This window comes from Pan troglodytes, chromosome 6 (assembly GCF_028858775.2).
Source record: "Pan troglodytes isolate AG18354 chromosome 6, NHGRI_mPanTro3-v2.0_pri, whole genome shotgun sequence".
Classification (NCBI taxonomy): Eukaryota; Metazoa; Chordata; class Mammalia; order Primates; family Hominidae; genus Pan; species Pan troglodytes.
Window position 1 is genome coordinate 34,504,955 of NC_072404.2, and position 18,193 is coordinate 34,523,147.

An 18,193-nucleotide genomic window follows, 5' to 3' on the forward strand; every position below is an offset into this window, starting at 1 on the left:
CCATTTTGTGTGTGTGTGTGCATGAGGAAACAGAAACTCAGAGGCACTGAGGACACAGCCCTAGATCACCAGGCAAATGACTGGCTGAGTCAGTAGACACTCTTGCTGGTGTATTCATATTCAAAGCCATATCATGCAGGACTCAGTTATTTCACTTTGTCATTTTGTGATCATCAGGTTGACACATCTTAAGAGAGCACAATTTGGCCTTTCTGTTCTGGTCAGGAATCTGAAGGAAAAAAACAAGCTATCGGCCGGGCATGGTGGCTCACGCCTATAATCCCAGCACTTTGGGAGGCCAAGGCAGGCGGATCACGAGGTCAGGAGTTCGAGACCAGCCTGGCCAACATGGTGAAACCTCGTCTCTACTAAAAATACAAAAATTAGCTGGGTGTGGTGGCAGGCACCTTAATCCCAACTACTCAGGAGGCTGAGGCAGGAGAATTGCTTGAACCCGGGAAGCAGAGGTTGCAGTGAGCCGAGATCACTCACCACTGCACTCCAGCCTGGGTGACAGAGTGAGACTCTGACTCAAAAAAAAAAAAAGAAAAGAAAAGAAAACCAAGCTATCATGACAGACCAGTGAAGGGATTTTTGGGGCAACACTTACCGCCAGTGAGCAAGCATAATGTTTTGCATGTTCTTTAAGTGTACTGTCAGTCACTTTCCGTTTCTATTTATACTAGGGACTTACTGTCTATAGCTAAAATTGACATTTACTGTGCCCATAACCCTACCACAAATTAAAATCAGACCCCAAGTCCCTCTGGGGAAAATGTTTATTAAGCTGTAGGAAGACATCTGAAATGATACCAAATTGCATTTTAAACTTGAAACCCCAAATACCACATTTGTTTGCAAGTAGGAATAGGACTGTCTGAGGAATAATTTGAGAAACTGAGCAAGTCACTCTCTTTGGCAACATGCAGGGCCACCAGGGAAGAGAAAAGTACCTTAGAAGAAACACTTTATATAAACCCCTTGTGGCTTTTAAGTAATCATTTAAACCTAAACAAAATATTCTTTAGAACGAACTTAAAAGAAAAGTAAGCCTTTTAAAATTCCATGCCTTTAACGAACAGACACAGACATTTCAATTGTACTTATAAATACCCTGAGAAGAGGGTTGAGAGAAATATCAAAATAAAACAAGTCCATTAAAATGTAAACCTGGGTTCCAGAGTTTCTCCTGCTAATACAGGCAAAAGTGTGTTTGAGACAAAAAAATCTTCAGCCGGGTGCAGTGGCTTGCGCCTGTAATACCCAACACTTTGGGAGGCCGAGGTGGGTAGATCACCTGAGGTCAGGAGTTCGAGACCAGCTCGGCCAACATGGCGAAACCCCATCTCTACTAAAAATACAAAAAATTAGATGGGCATGGTGATGGTTGCCTGTAATCCCAGGCACTCAGGAGGCTGAGGCAGGAGAATTGCTTGAACCTGGGGGAAAGAGGTTGCAGTGAGCTGAGATCGTGCCATTGCACTCCAGCCTGGGCAACAAGAGTAAAACTCCATCTCAAAAAAAAAAAAAAAATCTTTCTAGCACTTTTGCCCTTTAGGATGTAGGTATCTGTGGGTGTTTGTATGTAGCAGGTGTATTTATGTACATAGATTGGACACAATGTCAATCTCAGAACCTAATAATGGAATCAATTTTGTCTACAGGGAAGCCATACTCAGTGGTTTCTTTGCTTGTGTGTCCAGTCCATGAGTAGCTTGGAAAATAGCAAAGCCAGTTTGAAAAGCCATTTGAGATCCTTGAATGCAAAGTGTAAAGTACATGCCAAGTATCATTATTATGAGCTTTATTGCTACTATTTTACTAAGTGTTTCAGATTAATATCAATTCTGCTTCATGACAAGTGCTCTTGCAAAGTGGGAGAACTTGAAAGGTAGCTCAGGGAAGGTTGCACAAGAGAGAGCACACAGTTTCCTAGAAACTTCACCCTTCCCCCCATACGCCCTGTTCAAGCCAATGGTAGCTTGACTGTCCCTAGAAATCAGGATAATGTTTCAAGTTATCATAGCCCTTAAAAAGATGCCTGTCATGGATGTGACATAGGGGTATAGCTGCCAGGAAATAAGAGATAGTGGACCATGAGGTAACGTTGTTAAGTCTTTTAAGAAACCTCTGTGGGGCTCCTATTGTGTGCCGAGCTCAGTGCTCTCAAATATTCTCCCTTCAGCCTAGGAGAGAGACTGGTACCTGCTGTAAGGGGTCTGGCATGGAGAGAAAGCCGGCTTCCCTGAGAAGAGGATGGGGGATAACTGGGGACTCACAGTAATGGAGGAGACACCCATACCCCTCAGAGAGGCTGGGTGTTTCTGGGTCTTTTCCCCAAATGCTTCACCCCCAAATTTAGAACAATATAGCTTTACTTTGTGTTTTAAAATGACAGTTGTATTAACTGTATTTTCTACAGCAGATCACTCATCTCTTAAATAGATTATGCATTGATCATCTTCAAAGGGCTAAGCACACTCAAAATATTCTCTCAAGTCATTCTCATGCCATACCTGTGACATGGATATTACAGCCACGTAGTTTTTGCCAATGAGAAAACAGAGGAGTTAGATGCCTTGCTAAGATCACACACTCCTGGTCGGTGGCAGAGCCAGGAGGTGGCCAAAAGCCTATGCCTGTCAGCCCCACAGGGCTACCTTATTGGATTTCCTGGTTAAGGATGGGAGTCAGCGTTATCTCTATCATTTCTGTCAGCCACTCTGTCTGGAATAAGTGAAAATAATAGACCTAATTTAGGACTCCAAGAGGTTTGCCAGTTCTTCCTCCTTCTCCCTAGAAAGCAAGTCAGACAGGGACAAGTCTACTTTTTAAGAGCCAAAGAAGAGGAAATTTCAAAACCTCTATTAGCCGTTTAATTGTTTTACACTATTTGTTCTTGGGAGATATTCTTTTCTAAGTTAAATCCACATGCTGGGGATGTACTGTTATTATTCTGCTTCAGTTGTGTTTGAAAGTAACTGGTGACCATTCTCAGATTATAGTAATTTGCAACTTTGAAGATCATCATCATTATCTGCCAGCCTTCTCTAATGTCTCCCCCATGGGCTAAAGAAGTCTTATTTCCTTTACTTTTCCCATTAAGTCTTCCCTTCCGGCTTTTTAGTATTTTCTCATGCTTCTCTGGAACCTTCTCCAAATTCTCCACACCTCCCCCTTCTCCCCATGATGCCTGACAAGGATCTCTTTGGGAATCCTCACTCTGATCCCAGGGCTTTTGGTGATTTGATCACAGCGGTGATTGAGATAGAGCCTGAAGCTCTCTGTTAGGATATAACCCAGTGAAGAGTTTGCTCAGCCTTGTTAGGCAATGCCCCTTTCCTTGTTCGTGTTTCCTTGGAGAATAAGTGATCCTCTCAGCACGCTATCACTTTATCATTAAGAATAGAACTTGAGAAATCAGGCTTTTAGCAGCCCAAGGTTGCATAGTCCATGCATGTAGTCACAGCTGCTGAAAACCACTCCCTCTGGGCCACCGACACATCCCTCCCCTGCCAATGTATCGTGGAGCTAATAAATTCTAGCGCTGCCTTTTAAAGAGCTGAAATAATCCCAGCGAGTGGCTGGGTGGAGGGTGTCATAAATTTGGTCTCCCAGGAGAGATATTTGAAAACTGCCGAAGAGACCCTGCCTTGAGATTTGAGAAAAGGTGAAATAAGAGCGTGAGTGAGGGCAGCAGTGAATCGAAGAGCCTTGCAGGAGGCACGGGATAAGCAGAGGCTGCCGGGAAGATCCAATAGATCTTTTATAAGAGTTCTGTTTTCATGGAAGTCTCTTGCTGCTGGAGCTATTGCCATTCAGCTGCAAAATTCCGTCATCTATTTGGAATATAGATATTGGAAGATTGTGCTAGGTGTGGATTCCACCACAGATTATTCATTAAAATACACTAACTGACAAGCTCAAACCTAAACAGAATTGCTGACTTGGAGCTCAGAATGGGGGTGGGGCTCTCCGTGTGACTGTGAGCTCAGGGAGCTCTCTGCCTCTGCAGAATACCCAGGCAAGTGCGCCAGTGAATGTTTTCATGAATTATTCATTTATGGTGAATGAATGCAAGCAGCAATCACATGTAAATGACAAGACTCGTAATCAGAGGGCTACTTATTTGTCCTTATGAGGCAAGGAGGAATCTTTTTAACAACTCACAACGGAAAGAAATTTAACTGAGAGATGTCTTTCTAAGGATATTTTTTCCCAGCTAGTCAGATGTACAGCACTTATTTGAGCTGCTTTCAAAATCATCTTTTATTTCATCTTTTGATCTGCATTTACTTGCCTTTTCTAAGTGTAACTTTATGAATAATTGATGCAACTGGGAAGTTATTGGCTGATTGAAAAGCCATCTCTTCATGTCTGTAAGTCTGACCTATGGGTAAAGCCAACTGTTCAGGCATTTAGGGTCTTTAATGAAAGGTCTTTATAAAAAGCCTTTCACTCTTTATAAGGAAAAAAAATCAGATTTTGAAAATGGATTTTTTTTCTGACAATAGTACATTAGAAACCAATCCAGCCACGTTTTTGGTTAATAAATGAATCAAGCTGACTGCAAGACTAATTCAGATTAATGGCGCAGAAATCAGTCACTAAAGAAGCCAAAAAAAGGTTGCTTTAATAGTCTTAACAGAATGATCATAAATTTGGATCTCCCCTCCTATTACTGCTCTCTGTGTTTAAAACGCTTGAAAGCCCTAGTAAACATCTCCTCCGCCTAAGTAGATGCAGTGTATATGCTATAAAACAAGGCAAAGTCTCCAGCAGGATGCAGATCTGTTAGCTGTATTATGTTTTATTACTACCATTGGCTTTCTTGAAGCCAGGCTTTTATTAAAAAAAAAAAAAAGAAGAAGAAGTTATCGTTTCCAAAATAACAGATACTACATCCATAATATAAAGGCATCAGTAGTACCAAATTGATAAAAAGGAGGCCCAAATTTACCTCGTGTGGTAAAGTTAATTTCCAACACCCTGGTGATAATGATCCAAAAGTGCCCTTGTCAATATCGATAAGTCCGTGCAAAGCAGAAATGAGATGTTTAGTTGACCACAGTGTGGGTGTAACTGGTGCCTCCTTGCGCACAGCTTTGAGCATTCTAAAGTACAACCTTATTGCAGGGCAGGCATCCAATTTTTAAAACATAGTGTAGATTGGAGACAGATGAGTGTTCCTGAATTATCCTTGGCCTTTTCTTATGAAATGCCTAAAATATAATTTCAAGTGGAAATTGATTTAATTGATGTGAAAACAAGTGGGTCTAGAACTCATCTAAAAGCTTGAGTTTAAGGGGTGTTGATAAAAACTACACATTACCTTTTATGCTTTTCAAGAACAGAAATGAGTTGTATTAAGCTGTTAATGTAAAATGGAGTTTCATTTATGACTTGTAAATCAATTAATTTATTCTCAATAGTAAGTGAAGATATCTATTGAACGTGATTCCTGGAATGTCCATTGTTAGAGTGATTCTTGATATTTATGTTTTCATTAATAAAAGACATTTATTAAGCACCTACTAGGTACCACGTACTCTCTTAAGTTTCAGAAATATCTGCTACAGTAAACAGGTAGACATAATATCAGACTCATGAAGTTTATTGTCTAGTTGGGAGAAGAGACATTTTTAAAAATTACTCAAAATTAATGAATTGCTAGATGCTATGGTGAGTGCCTGTAGTCCCAGCTACTTAGGAGGCTGAGGCAGAAGGACTTCTTGCTCCCAGGAGTTTTAAGCCCACCTGGGCACCATAGCAAGACCCCATCTCTAAAAATTAAACATAAATCATTGATGAATTAAATCAGGAAGCTGAACTGGTCCCTTCTAAGAGCCTACAGAACACATTTAATTTATCATTATATATACACCAATTGGAAATTTGTAAATAAATTATTATTTAAATGATCTAACTGGCCAAACCAGTTTTCCTTTCTAAAATGAGAGAGTGCACAAAGCCTGACACATATTTGTTGTTTAATTGATCTTTGATGAGTGATTGATTCATTGATTGAATAGTGATAAATGTTCCTAGAGAAATGTACAGGGTATACTGAGAGCACTCGAGAAAGGGCTCCAGTCTGATGTGGTTGCCCAGAGAAGGTGGTGAAGATTACATATGTCAGGTTTTGTGGCAGGAAGACAGATGGTGCTTCCATGAAGGTGAAAGGAAATCACTATGGCAGGTATACCAGGCCCAGAGCAATGAGCGAGAGAGGTGGTCAGAGGCCAGATGGTGCAAGGTCTTGGAGCTTTGTCATGTTGTGTCACAGGGAGGTGGGCTTACTGGTCTCCCTGATAAGCTATAGCATTCGCTGTTTGACAGTGACAGTTTTAGGACAGGAGAGGGGCTAGGGAAGAGGCAGAGAATAGGCTACAGATACAAAGGCAAAATTCTCTTCCTGCACACTCAACATTCTGTGTCACCAAGAGAAAAGCAGATGGGGAAATCCCAGATCTTCAGCCAGCAGCCCTCCCTTGAGCCTAAGAAAGCTTGGAAAGGGAGAATACATGTTTTAATTGAGTCTGCTGGCATTTTGATGCCTTTTCTAAGGCTAAATATTTCTACTTCTTTGTGTCATTTGTTAAAAGGGGAAATATTATATCTGCTGTCTATCTTTAGGAGCTTGACGGTAAGATTTGGTTCGGAATATGAGCTCATTCACAAAAAGATATGGGTAATAAGACGTCTTTTAAAAATATGGGTCAGGCAGCTTTCTCGTGTTCCTAATTCTTGCTTCTGTGTTCATTTGTCATTGTTTTTAGGAAAAACAAGATACTGGGGAAATAGTTTTGTTCCTTTTTGTGGAAATATTCTCAAGGGCTTTTTCTGAAAAATAATGTGAAGTCATTTTGAAAATTCTGTAAAGTTGTGGGTGAGAGAAGTTCATTTGCCTCTGTAGAAGGGTTTGGAAATCTAAAGTTGATAGATTTTTAAAGAAATATCTTACATGCAGCCAGTGTTGGACATTTTACATTTGTTGGACTGTGGTTCTTTAAAGCTAAAGATTGGTGTTTTAGAGCAAGCCATAATTTTTTATTGTAGTATGGTGATTAATCTGTTGTTAGATCAACATTTCAGAATAACAATAATAACAAAAATAACCCATTTAGTATATTCAACAGCTCATTTAGTATCATGAGATAAATATCTCTATCACCCCCATTTTACATTTGAGGAAACTGAGGCACAGAGAAGACAAGTAATTTGCCCAAGGTCACACAGCTGGTAAGTGATAGAGCTAGGATTCCAACCTAGGTAGTCTGGCCCATGTCCTTCACTTTACACATCACTCCGTTTTACAATGTAATTATTACCTGCCAAGGAAGCTAAGTATATTGTCTTTCTATTTAACCTTCTACTTGATTATTCTAACAATTTTCTTTCTTTATGAAAATAGACCTGAAATCCCAGCACTTTGGGAGGTCGAGGCAGGTGAATCACTTGAGGTCAAGAGTTCAAGACCAGCCTGGCCAACATGGTGAAACCCCGTCTCTCCTAAAAATAGAAAAATTACCCCGGCATAGTGGCACATGCCTGTAATTCCAGCTACTCGGGAGGCTGAGGCAGGAGAATCACCTAAACCCAGGAGGCGGAGGTTGCAGTGAGCCGAGATCGCACCCTTGCACTCTAGCCTAGGCAACAAGAGTGAAACTCCTCAAAAAAAAAAAAAAAAAAAGAGAATTTATTATTATTATTATTATTATTATTATTATTATTATTTTCTGAGATGGAATCTCACTCTGTCACCCAGGCTGGAATGCAGTGGAGTGATCTCGGCTCACTGCAGCCTCCACCTCTTGGGTTCAAGCGACTCTTGGGCCTCAGCCTCCCGAGTAGCTGGGATTACAGGTGCCCACCACCACATCTGGCTAATTTTTGTATTTTTAGTAGAGACAGGGTTTCACTGTGTTGGCCAGACTGGTCTCAAACTCCTGACCTCAAGAAATCCACCTGTCTTGTCCTCCCAAAGTGCTGGGATTACAGGTGTGAACCACTGCACCTGGCCAAAAATAGAAATTTTTAAATTCCACTTTGGAGAAGAATGAGTAAATAAGCATTTTGCATTAGTAATTGCCACGTCTTAAGATTTAAGAGTTTGTATTCCTCTCTTTAGCATTTCAGTCTCCTGTCCCAGACAAAAAAAAGAAAAAACTAGTTTGCCAAATTAGGCTACAAGACTTCATTTAAGAAGGTCCAAAAGAAGCACATATTTTAAAAATTTTTTATTTATTTTTTATTTTTTGAAATAAAGTCTTGCTCTGTTGCCCAGGCTGGAGTGCAGTGGCAAGATCTCAGCTCACTGCATCCTTGACCTCCCAGGCTCAAGCAATCCTCTCCCCTGTGTCTCCCAAGTAGCTGGGACTATGCCTGGCTACTTTTTGTATTTTTTTAAATAGAGGTGGGGTTTTGCCATGTTGCTCAGGGTGGTTTCGAACTCCTGAGCTCAAGCTCAAAATGCTAGGATTACAGGCGTGAGCCACCTCACCTGACCAGAAGCACCATTTCTTTGCATAAGCAAATACAAGTGCAATGAGCAAATATTCTTTTTGTGGTCTGGGTGTGAAATTTTGTTGTATTTAAATGAGAAAGAAGCATGAGTCCCATGGAATGTAAAGCCTTTTTAAGCAACTTCTCTTAATTTTTAGGAACACCTTCTATTTGGGGTTTAGTCATGTTTTAAATGCAGTTTTGATATGAAGAACTAAATGCTGGCTGGACCAGCTTGATTTCACTAAATGAAGACACTGACCACCTACTGTGTGCCAGATGCTGGGTTAAGCACTGTGGATGCTGCAGTGAGCAGTGCATGATACCCTTATCATGATGGAAGTCATAATCTAGTTGGATTAAGAACATCTTGTTTTCAAGTCCTGAAATCCGAATTTTAGAGCTTCAAGAGTCTTTGAGATGCCTATAGGCTCATCTGTTCATTACAAGATGATGAAATTGAGAGCCTGAAAGTTAAGAGTCTTTTCCCCCAGTCAATAACTTTAATAACAATGACATCTGGATATCCTCCTGCTCCCTGAAGCTTTTTGTTTTTTAATTCTGTTCTCCACCAAGTCCTTATGTTATTATTTTTTCAATTTTTTTTTCAAGATTTCTTTGATATCTATGGTCTGTTATTTGTTTTCTGTTTTTTTTTTTTTTTTTTTTTTTTTTTTTTTTTTTTTTGGAGATAAGAGTCTCACTGTGATGCCCAGGTTCCCAGGTTCCAGGTTGGAGTGCAATGGTGTGATCTCGGCTCACTGCCACCTCCACCTCCTGCGCTCAAGTGATCCTCTCACCTCAGCCTCCAAGCATCACCATGCCTGGCTAGTTTTTGTATATTTTTCTTTTTGTAGAGACAGAGTTTTTCCATGTTACCTAGGCTGGTCTCGAACTCCTGGGCTTAAATGATCCACCCAGCTCTGCCTCCCGAAGTTCTGGATTATAGGCATGAGCCACTGCACCCAGCCTGTGGTCTGCTTTTGATGCTAATTAAAAGAAAATGGGAAGATCAATATCTTCCCATCTTCTAACCTACTTTTTTTTTTGCATTATTGACTCTCTTTCCTTTGCCTGGTCACATACGTGGCAGATCTGTCTGTCCTGAGAGTTTAACAGATAGTCCCAGTGTGCCACAGATCTTCTGAAGACCTGAGAAAGGACAGCAGGGTGGAGAGACCCCTTCGCACCTTCCAGACGAAAGCACTGGCCTGAGGATAGGCTTGCCCAAGGGCAAAGAAGACCCTGTAGACACAGTTCTGGCTTTTCAGACACCCCTAGACAGGAAAACATCCTTCGGGGGGAAAAATGAGGACATGAAATCGCTTGCTGCAGTGCCTATCATTCTGTTAAGGACAGTGAAAACACAGTCTGTCATCCTTGACATTTTAATTGAAAGAAAAGCTTACATAGATTTCAACTGTAAGCAGTATGTTTATACAAGTGTAGAAAGAGGAATAATCTGTCAAGTTGGAAAACTCTTAATGCTGCAGGACTCAGTTTAGTAATTGAACAATCCAACATGAGCTCACACATCTTACCTTGTTCCATGCCTCAATAATTTTTAGTAGGAATGCTTTACCTAGAGGCATATGGTTATTAAAAGGGAGGCTTGGCCTGCACCAAGTCTGGAATTATTAGCTCATGGCAACAAGCCTGCACTGGAGAAGGACTGTTGGGTCTTTGTTTTCACAACTTTACTGCAATTTGCCATATTATTTTCAGAGTCTAACTGATGTGTTGTTTGGGAAGTTTTGTTTTGTTTTGTTTTAAAGGAAGAAAATGGAATTTCATGTGGATGAGTGAATTCTCATGTTAGCAGTATTACAGGATTTTACTACTTTATAGAAAGTCCAGGGAGCACTGTGAATATCCAAAGAAATGAACTGTGAATTTTTTAACATAAAAAATCAATAATAACGTAGTTATGGGAGCCATCCAGGTGTGATGGGGGAAGCCCTGTACGGCAAGTTGAGTATAAGCCCCGTTCCCGTTCATGACCCACGTGACCTTGGGAAAATTTAAATGTCTCTGAATTCAGCATACTCCTGACTTAAATGGGAAGAATATGATCTAACTACCTCATTGCATTGTTTCAAGGCACATGAAGTTAGGGACAATAAAATGCCTTTAAAAATATGAAGTATTATTTAAGTGCAATAGAAAAAGTTTTATGCAAGTATAATGTATTAAATAATAATTCTAGTTTCAAAATACATGAAGGGAATTAGACAATGTCATGCTTACTTTAACGATATGAGCATTCTGGACAAATGATTGTTTCTTGGACCTAGCTACATAGCTACATGCGTCAGTCTAGTCCTTTATATACCTAGTGATGGGTAGGCACAGGTCATTTAATTTACTTTTTTCAGTTTTTGTAGTTTTAAAAATTCAAGCAAGAAACAGAGAGAAAATTCTGCTGGTTTGGTAGGTGGGGGTTGGGGAAATGATTTATAGAATCTGTGTAGAACAATAACCTCAAAATTATTCAGAATCCAAACATATAGGGATCTCAAATAATCCTTTCCCTTCTATACATTACTAATTAGCTTGATCGATATCATTAGGAAATTATTATTATAATCCCAAGGGAACCTAGTACCCTGAAAGGCTATCTTAATGAGGAAATACTTGATATTTTAAAATCTGGTAGGTCTCTACAAAGTGAAGAAATAACCTACCTAATAAGAACACTGAATTAAATGAAACATACCATTCCCAAACTATTTATATAACTGAGAGTTTTCCGTGGTTTCAGGAAGAATAAAAACTCATTTTAAATGTAATTACTTTTGCATCCCCATTCGCATAACCATTAAGTTGTTTAATTAATTTTTTTCTCTAATTTTTTTTAATTTTTATTTTTTAGTAGGCAATCCCCTGAACTAGAATAGGTTCAGACAGATTCCCTGATTTCTTTTTGAAAAAGAACACCTCAAAAAAAATCCTAATGAACAATATTATTTTTCATATGTCCCATTGGATACAGAATGTAAATGATGATAATATGTTGCCCTTTGTCCCAAGAGCATGATGTTGCAAACCAACATAATAAAAAGAAATGTTTTTAGCTGTCTTTGCTATAATATTTTTACTTGTTCCTAACTGTCTATACTTAAAACGTTCCCCTCTGGTGACTAGGAATACAAACGTGGTAAAAGGCTGTATGTGTGTATAGCTGTATTGTGTACATCTATTGAGATGGATATATGGACGGATGGATAGATGGATGATTAGCTATATGTTGGGGTCCTCTCAGTGAGTCTTTCTCATTATGGAGGTAGGGAGTTCGGATTATTTATCTTGGATTTAGAAGAACTGACCATTATTAAACATTATATACTTTGATATTCTACTATTTTCTATTCAGTAAAGTTCCCAAACAAAACATTAAGACTGGAGGATATCAACAAATTTGGTTGACTGAGCCACATCCTGTACCTATCTGACTCAGTCTATCCACCTGTGAAGGAGACTTTAAGACCTAGTGAAGGCACAACCTGCCATGGTATTTTGGAGCAATTGAAACCAGCAGTCTTCTAGATCTGTAAAAGCCAAAGGACCTTCAAAGGCCCTCTTAGTCCTTATTGTCAATCTATACTCCAGAGGTCCAAGAGTACATGTCAAGAAATACCCATAGCACTTCATCTGCTTATCCGAAAGCACTCATCCTTGTTACAAGCTGCTTCCATTAGCCTCTCTGTGTATCTCCTCACATACACATTCTACTAATACAACTGAGTGTAATTAGTGTATATCTGCATAATCTCTGCGGAAAGGCTTTATATATATATATATTTTTTTTTGAGATGGAATCTCGCTTTGTGGCCCAGGCTGGAGTGCAGTGGTAGAATCTCAGCTCAATTCTCCTGCCTCAGCCTCTCAAGTAGCTGAGATTACAGACGTGCGCCACCATGCCCAGCTAATTTTTGTGTTTTTAATAGAGACAGGGTTTCACCGTGTTGGCCAGGCTGGTCTCGAACTCTTTATATTCTTTTATATTTTCATATATACACCTATCTAAACTGATCATAAATCTTGACTGATTAATGACTAATCCTTCTATGATGTGTGTGACTCTGGTGGTTAGCTCTATTTCCAAAAGACCTCTTGGGCAAAAAGAGCGGAAAACTTTATCTTCTTTGAAATTGCAACAGGCGTGTGAAGGAAGAATATGTTGGCATTCTGTCCCCCACCTCAATCTTCCACTTTTCATGGGAGCCAAAGGAACTCTGGGGAAGCAGCTCCTTCTCCTACTCTGGTTGGGAGCACTAGACAGGGCTGTCTTCTCAAGCACAGGAAAGTATTGCCCTACCCAGAACATCTCTGTCTGCAACCTTTGCCCAGCACTTAGCACGAGGGAGCCTCTCTCTCGTTCTCTCTCTCTTAAGAGAATGCATTAATTCTGGAAGCACTAGTTTCTAGCATAACATTCAGGATAAGGTTGTTTAACATGGAAGACTCAGAGGTCCTGGGAGGTTTTTGTTTGTTTGTTTTGTTTTGTTTTTTTGTTTGTTGTTAGGTCTTTAATTAAATGATTTGACGTTTATACAGCTCCCCAGAGCAAAAGCATGAGGAGATTGAGAATTTATGTGGGGAGGTCACTTGTTTGCCATTTTTAATAAACACAAATAATTCCCCTTTTCCCTCAGCTCCACATTCTCTGGCTCATTACATCAATTTAAGGCCCTTAAAATTTTTTTCTGGCAAATTGAAGCAAAAGCTCAAACTATGTACAATACTCCCCCGAGGAGTGCTTACCCAAGTCTTGTAGGTCAGGCCCAAATCAGTTTCTGTGAAACAGCCTAACACCTCGCGTTATTATGAAATGAGAGGCTGGTAATTGGAGGCTAGGCTCCGGACTTGCTCTGAGAAAGGCCAGCTGTGCTGCCTCATCGGGATCCGGCTTCTTTGGTTTGTTTTTCTTCCGTTCACAGTGGAGAACGCTGAAAAAGTCAAAACAGATTTCTGTTGGGAATTCATGAATGAAGTTTGCTCTGAAAATCCAGAGAGTGAAAGTGTTTCCAGAGCAAAGCCAGGCAGGCTTCCAGGCAGAGGTGTGGGAGAGTGTGGCTAAAATAAATGTACATAGATCTCAGGCTCTAAGACACTTCAGAGGGCTGAGATTTCTGAGTAAACAAAGGATTTCACCACCAAGTTCCTTTCCTAAGATTCGAGCGTTTAGGAGACTTATTGGCTTGTTTCTATTGAACATCAGTTAGATAACAGAGGTCAGGAAATGAAGTGGAATTTGATATATTAACTAGGAAGCAGCAAAGGAAACCAGGCTTGTGTTTTCTTTGTTATTATTTCCCTAATATCCTCAATTATGTGACTCTCCCATCAGTGGATCTGATCTGCTGCACATGTGACATTGTTGTCCCTGCTGTTCTGGACACTGGGGAGACAGGGCCAGGGCACCAGGAATCATGTTTGTTTGTTTTTTTCTTTGTCCCAGGCCTGTCCCAGGCTCTCTATCTTCTCTGCTACATCTCCACAACAGACAGAGACAGCCCATGCCAGCCTCCATGCCTGGGACCCTGCCCAACCCTACAATGCCAGGATCTTCCGCCGTCTTGATGCCAGTAAGTGTTTCTGTGTGTCTCACAATAGCTTGTCACTTGCACTGAGGTTTGTCACTCTTGAAAGGGCAAAGGAAACTCTGAGATCCAAGCTGATGGGAAACAAGGCGACTGCTTCTGAATGGAGGGTTGAGCTGTGTGCAAGTTTGCTTTGAGGGCCCAGTTGCCCATCCCCAGGCATCGTGTTGGCTTCCCCACCCTTCAGTGCTTTGCTATGAGATATGGTCCATGGTGACAAGTGGGCCTGTGACACCCAGGGAATGGAATTTGTTCAGGGAGATGGTGTTTCATATCTACTCCAAAGTCTACAGTTTGGGCTTTATACAGAGTGTCCTTAAATTGCCAGTGAGTCGTCTAACCAGGACTCAGGATAATAACTATAATAATATCAATAACAACGATCGTACATAATAGCTGCTAACATGCATTTATGCATATCATGTTCTGTTGTTCTGTTAATCATGCTAGCAGTATTTATTGAGTGTTTACTGTATGCTAGTCACATTCCAAGCACTTGATCATCACACAAAACAATTCTACAGAATGGGTGTATTACTGTCCCCACTTTTTGAATGAGGAAAGAAAGGCAAGTAACTTGCTCAGCTGAGAAGCAGAGTGGCTGAGTTTTGAACCCAGGAATTCTGGCTCTAGAGCCCACTCTCTTAACCACTATATGATATGCACACACTCTCTCCTTTCCCTCTCACAACAAACCTGTGAGATAGACACTGTTTTTATACCTATTTTACAGATGAGGAGACTGAGGTATAGACAGGCTGAGTAACTTGGCTAGGGTTACAGAGCTAATAGGTGATGGAGGTAGGACTTAGATCCAGGTAGTCCGACTTCTGAGTCTCCACTCATAATCATTATCTAATAACAAACAATAAAAATAATAGATAAGGCCAGGCGTGGTGGCTCACGCCTGTAATCCCAGCACTTTGGGAGGCCAAGGCGGGTAGATCATGAGGTCAAGAGATTGAGACCAGCTTGGCCAACATGGTGAAACCCCATCTCTACTAAAAATAGAAAAATTAGCTGGGCGTGGTGGCATGAACCTGTAGTCCCAGCTTCTCAGGAAGCTGAGGCAGGAGAATCGCTTGAACCCGGGAGGCGGAGGTTACAGTGAGCTGAGATCACACCACTGCACTCCAGCCTGGGTGACAGAGCGAGACTCTGTCTCAAAAAACAAACACAAAAAACAATAATAGATAAACATAGAAGGGAGATACCCAGTTTTCCAGAAGAAATATTTCTCTCCTTCCATGGACCTCTTCCCTGTACCTCTTCTTTATCCTCCCTGGCGTTGTGCTTTGGTGAAGATGGCTGGTGTATTCACAGGGCCACCGGAGTTCTCAGAAGCCCTAGAGGCAGTGTAACAACTCAATTAAAACCCTCCCCACAACAATATTAACAATGCCTTGCAAAGCCTTTTAGCATTTTAAGAAATTGTTTCTATTGTTATTTCATTTTATTCTCACAGCAATCCTGTGGGGATGCAGTAGCAGTAATTATTGATACACTCATTTTACAGATGAAAAGCTGAAGAAGAAATTGAAGGTAGCTGTCCAATGTCACACAGCTTGTGAGTGAAGAGTTGTGGCTGGAACCCACGTCTCCAACTGACACTGAGTAGCTCAGATCATCCCAGGTTGAGCAATTTGCTCATTTATCTAAGTGTAGGCAGGGGAACGGCGAAGGGCCCGCAGACTCAGTTTAGAGAAATGGACTTGCCCACCCTAAATACTGAGTAGTCCAGATTAGAAACAGTCTTTGCAACATTGGGCCAGAGGACAGATCACGTTGGTTGACTTTACCTATGTTGCTCTCCTTAGACCCCTTTACATGAAAGAAAACAGCACCATCAATGCAATTATCCCACATTTTATTCAACCCAACCAACTACGTGAAGACTTCCACCACAAGCTGTCTTCTTTTAGGCTTTAAGTTGTTCCCATCCAAAAATTATTATTTTTTTTTACAACTTCTATGCATTGCCCAGAAAAATACCACTGTAGAGACTTTTTAAAAAAAATTTGGCTAAGTTGCACACCATTCCCAGAGACAAAGATGAGACACTTAGGCTGAAAAGACCCAGAGAAACCAGTTTCTACCACATCATTTATTCCTACAGCTTGACCTCCTGTTAGTGCTTCAGAGTAGCAGCAAAGGTTCAGCTGCATGGTCAAGAGCTCCCAAACCTGTGACATTGATGTACACAGCTGCCATGGCAATAGGCGTCAGCTTAGAGCAGCGATGCTCACCTGGGGGTGATTTTGTCCCCCAGGGGACATGTGGCAATATCTGGAGACTCCATTGGTTGTCACAACCAGGGTCGGTGGGAAGCTACAGGCACCTAATGGCTAGAGGCCAGGGATGCCGCTAAACATCCTACAATGCACAAGACAGCCCCCACAACAAAGGATTATTTAGCCCAGTATTCAACAGGCCTCAGGTTGAGAAGCCCTGGTCTTGAGTGACATCAATGTAACTAATAAACATTAACTTAAGATTTCTAAAAAGCATGTCGTAAGAGTTCCAGGCCCTAGAAACCTAGGCCCTTTCTTCCTTATTATCGTGTCACCAGTTCCTATACTATAACTTAGGCATTTCAAACCTGGTCACAGGGGAGACGCTTCCCCTAGAGTTTCTGCCCTGGAAGACCACGATTCCCTGGGTATAAAAGATAAGTCTGTGTCTATAAGTGAGGACAGGATTCTTCACTGATTTGTAATGCATGCTGCTGGACCACACATTTTATGAAGTCTAGGTGTAAAACAAAATGATGTATTATTTCATTCATTTACTTATTCATCCATTTCATAAACTTGTTGAGCACCTTCTATGTGCCAAGTACCATGCTGGGTGCTGGGGACAAGATGAAGAACAAGGCAGGCATTGCCTTCAAGGAGTTCGCTGGGTTGTGATTTCTTATCTTGAAATTCAAATGCTTTAATAATTTGGAAGTGTGAACACACATTTATAATTACAAAACCTCACTGAACTACAGACATGCTAGCTCCTGTTTTCCAGTGTGTGCAAAAGGTGAAATCCTTTACATGGGTATTTTACCTGCAGTGCTAAATGTTGCCCAGTATTCAGCAAAGCCACTCCCATCTTCTGGGCTTTTTATTCTAATCAACTCATTAAAGTCAAGCTCCTGGTGCAGACAGAGCCTTATTAGTCCAAAGCACCAAATAGTTATTTTGAAGAGGCTCTTGTTGACACTCTAGGTCTATAAGACAACAGTCATGAAGTTGGAAATGCAATTTTTTAAATAGATAAATCAGCCTGTTTAAAACTGGCATTTTGTGAATCACAGGTTAGGTAGAGACTACAGCTTTTCCAAAAAGTGGGAAGCGTTGCTGACTACAATTCCAGAAGCTGTAAGCAGGCTACTCTTACCTCTTTATATAACTAGTAGCTTGGAAGGCTCTGGACAATCATCTGTACTTCTGAAAGATCCTTCTTTGGCAACCTGGAAGCGAAAGTTATTTTGGAATTTGATTTCCCTCTCTGAGAGGGTCACCAGTCGGAATAAGGGGTCAAATACTATTCCAGCTCTCCCATCCACCAGCCTCTGGAAGGGGAGATAAAAGTAACATGAATTTTTTTAGAGCAATGAAACTCTTGAATTCTTCATGATTTACAATTACAGTGCATGAATGTACTTAATGGCCCTGAACTTAATGTACTTAATGATACTTTTAAAAGGTTAAAATGGTAATTTTATGTTATTTGTGTTTTACCACAATAAAAATAATTTTAAAAATTAGAGTAGCTGTTCAGAGATTTAGGGGGGTGCGTGGGAGTGAACATTTTATTTTACTGAATTGGCAAGTCCTCAAAAAGTTGTACGGAAGTGCTTGGAAATGTACAGAAAATTCACCTTTATTAGCTCCTCTTGAAACAGTTTCACACATCTGCACACTGCCAGATGACTGATCAGCTCATTCAGGCTAAGGTAAGACTGATGGCTCTTAACTGTCACAGGGAGTAGCCACCAGTCAATTGAGAGAAAGCTTTTAGCTAGCACCTCTACTAACCCACAGATTTATGTCATAATTATACCCCTGCTCCGAGGCAGACACAACAGAAATTGC

General features: G+C 40.7%; 1 protein-coding gene across 12 annotated transcripts in view; it reads left to right on the forward strand.

Annotated features, from left to right (window-relative positions):
• Positions 1–18,193, forward strand: part of CREB5 (cAMP responsive element binding protein 5) — a 416,043-nt gene that overhangs the window by 295,497 nt on the left and 102,353 nt on the right. For all 12 annotated transcript variants that reach the window (XM_009452831.5, XM_063815284.1, XM_054687448.2 and 9 more), the window contains one exon: positions 13,967–14,093. In XM_009452831.5, coding sequence (XP_009451106.2) covers positions 13,967–14,093 — 127 coding nt within the window. The remainder of the gene's footprint in view (positions 1–13,966; positions 14,094–18,193) is intronic.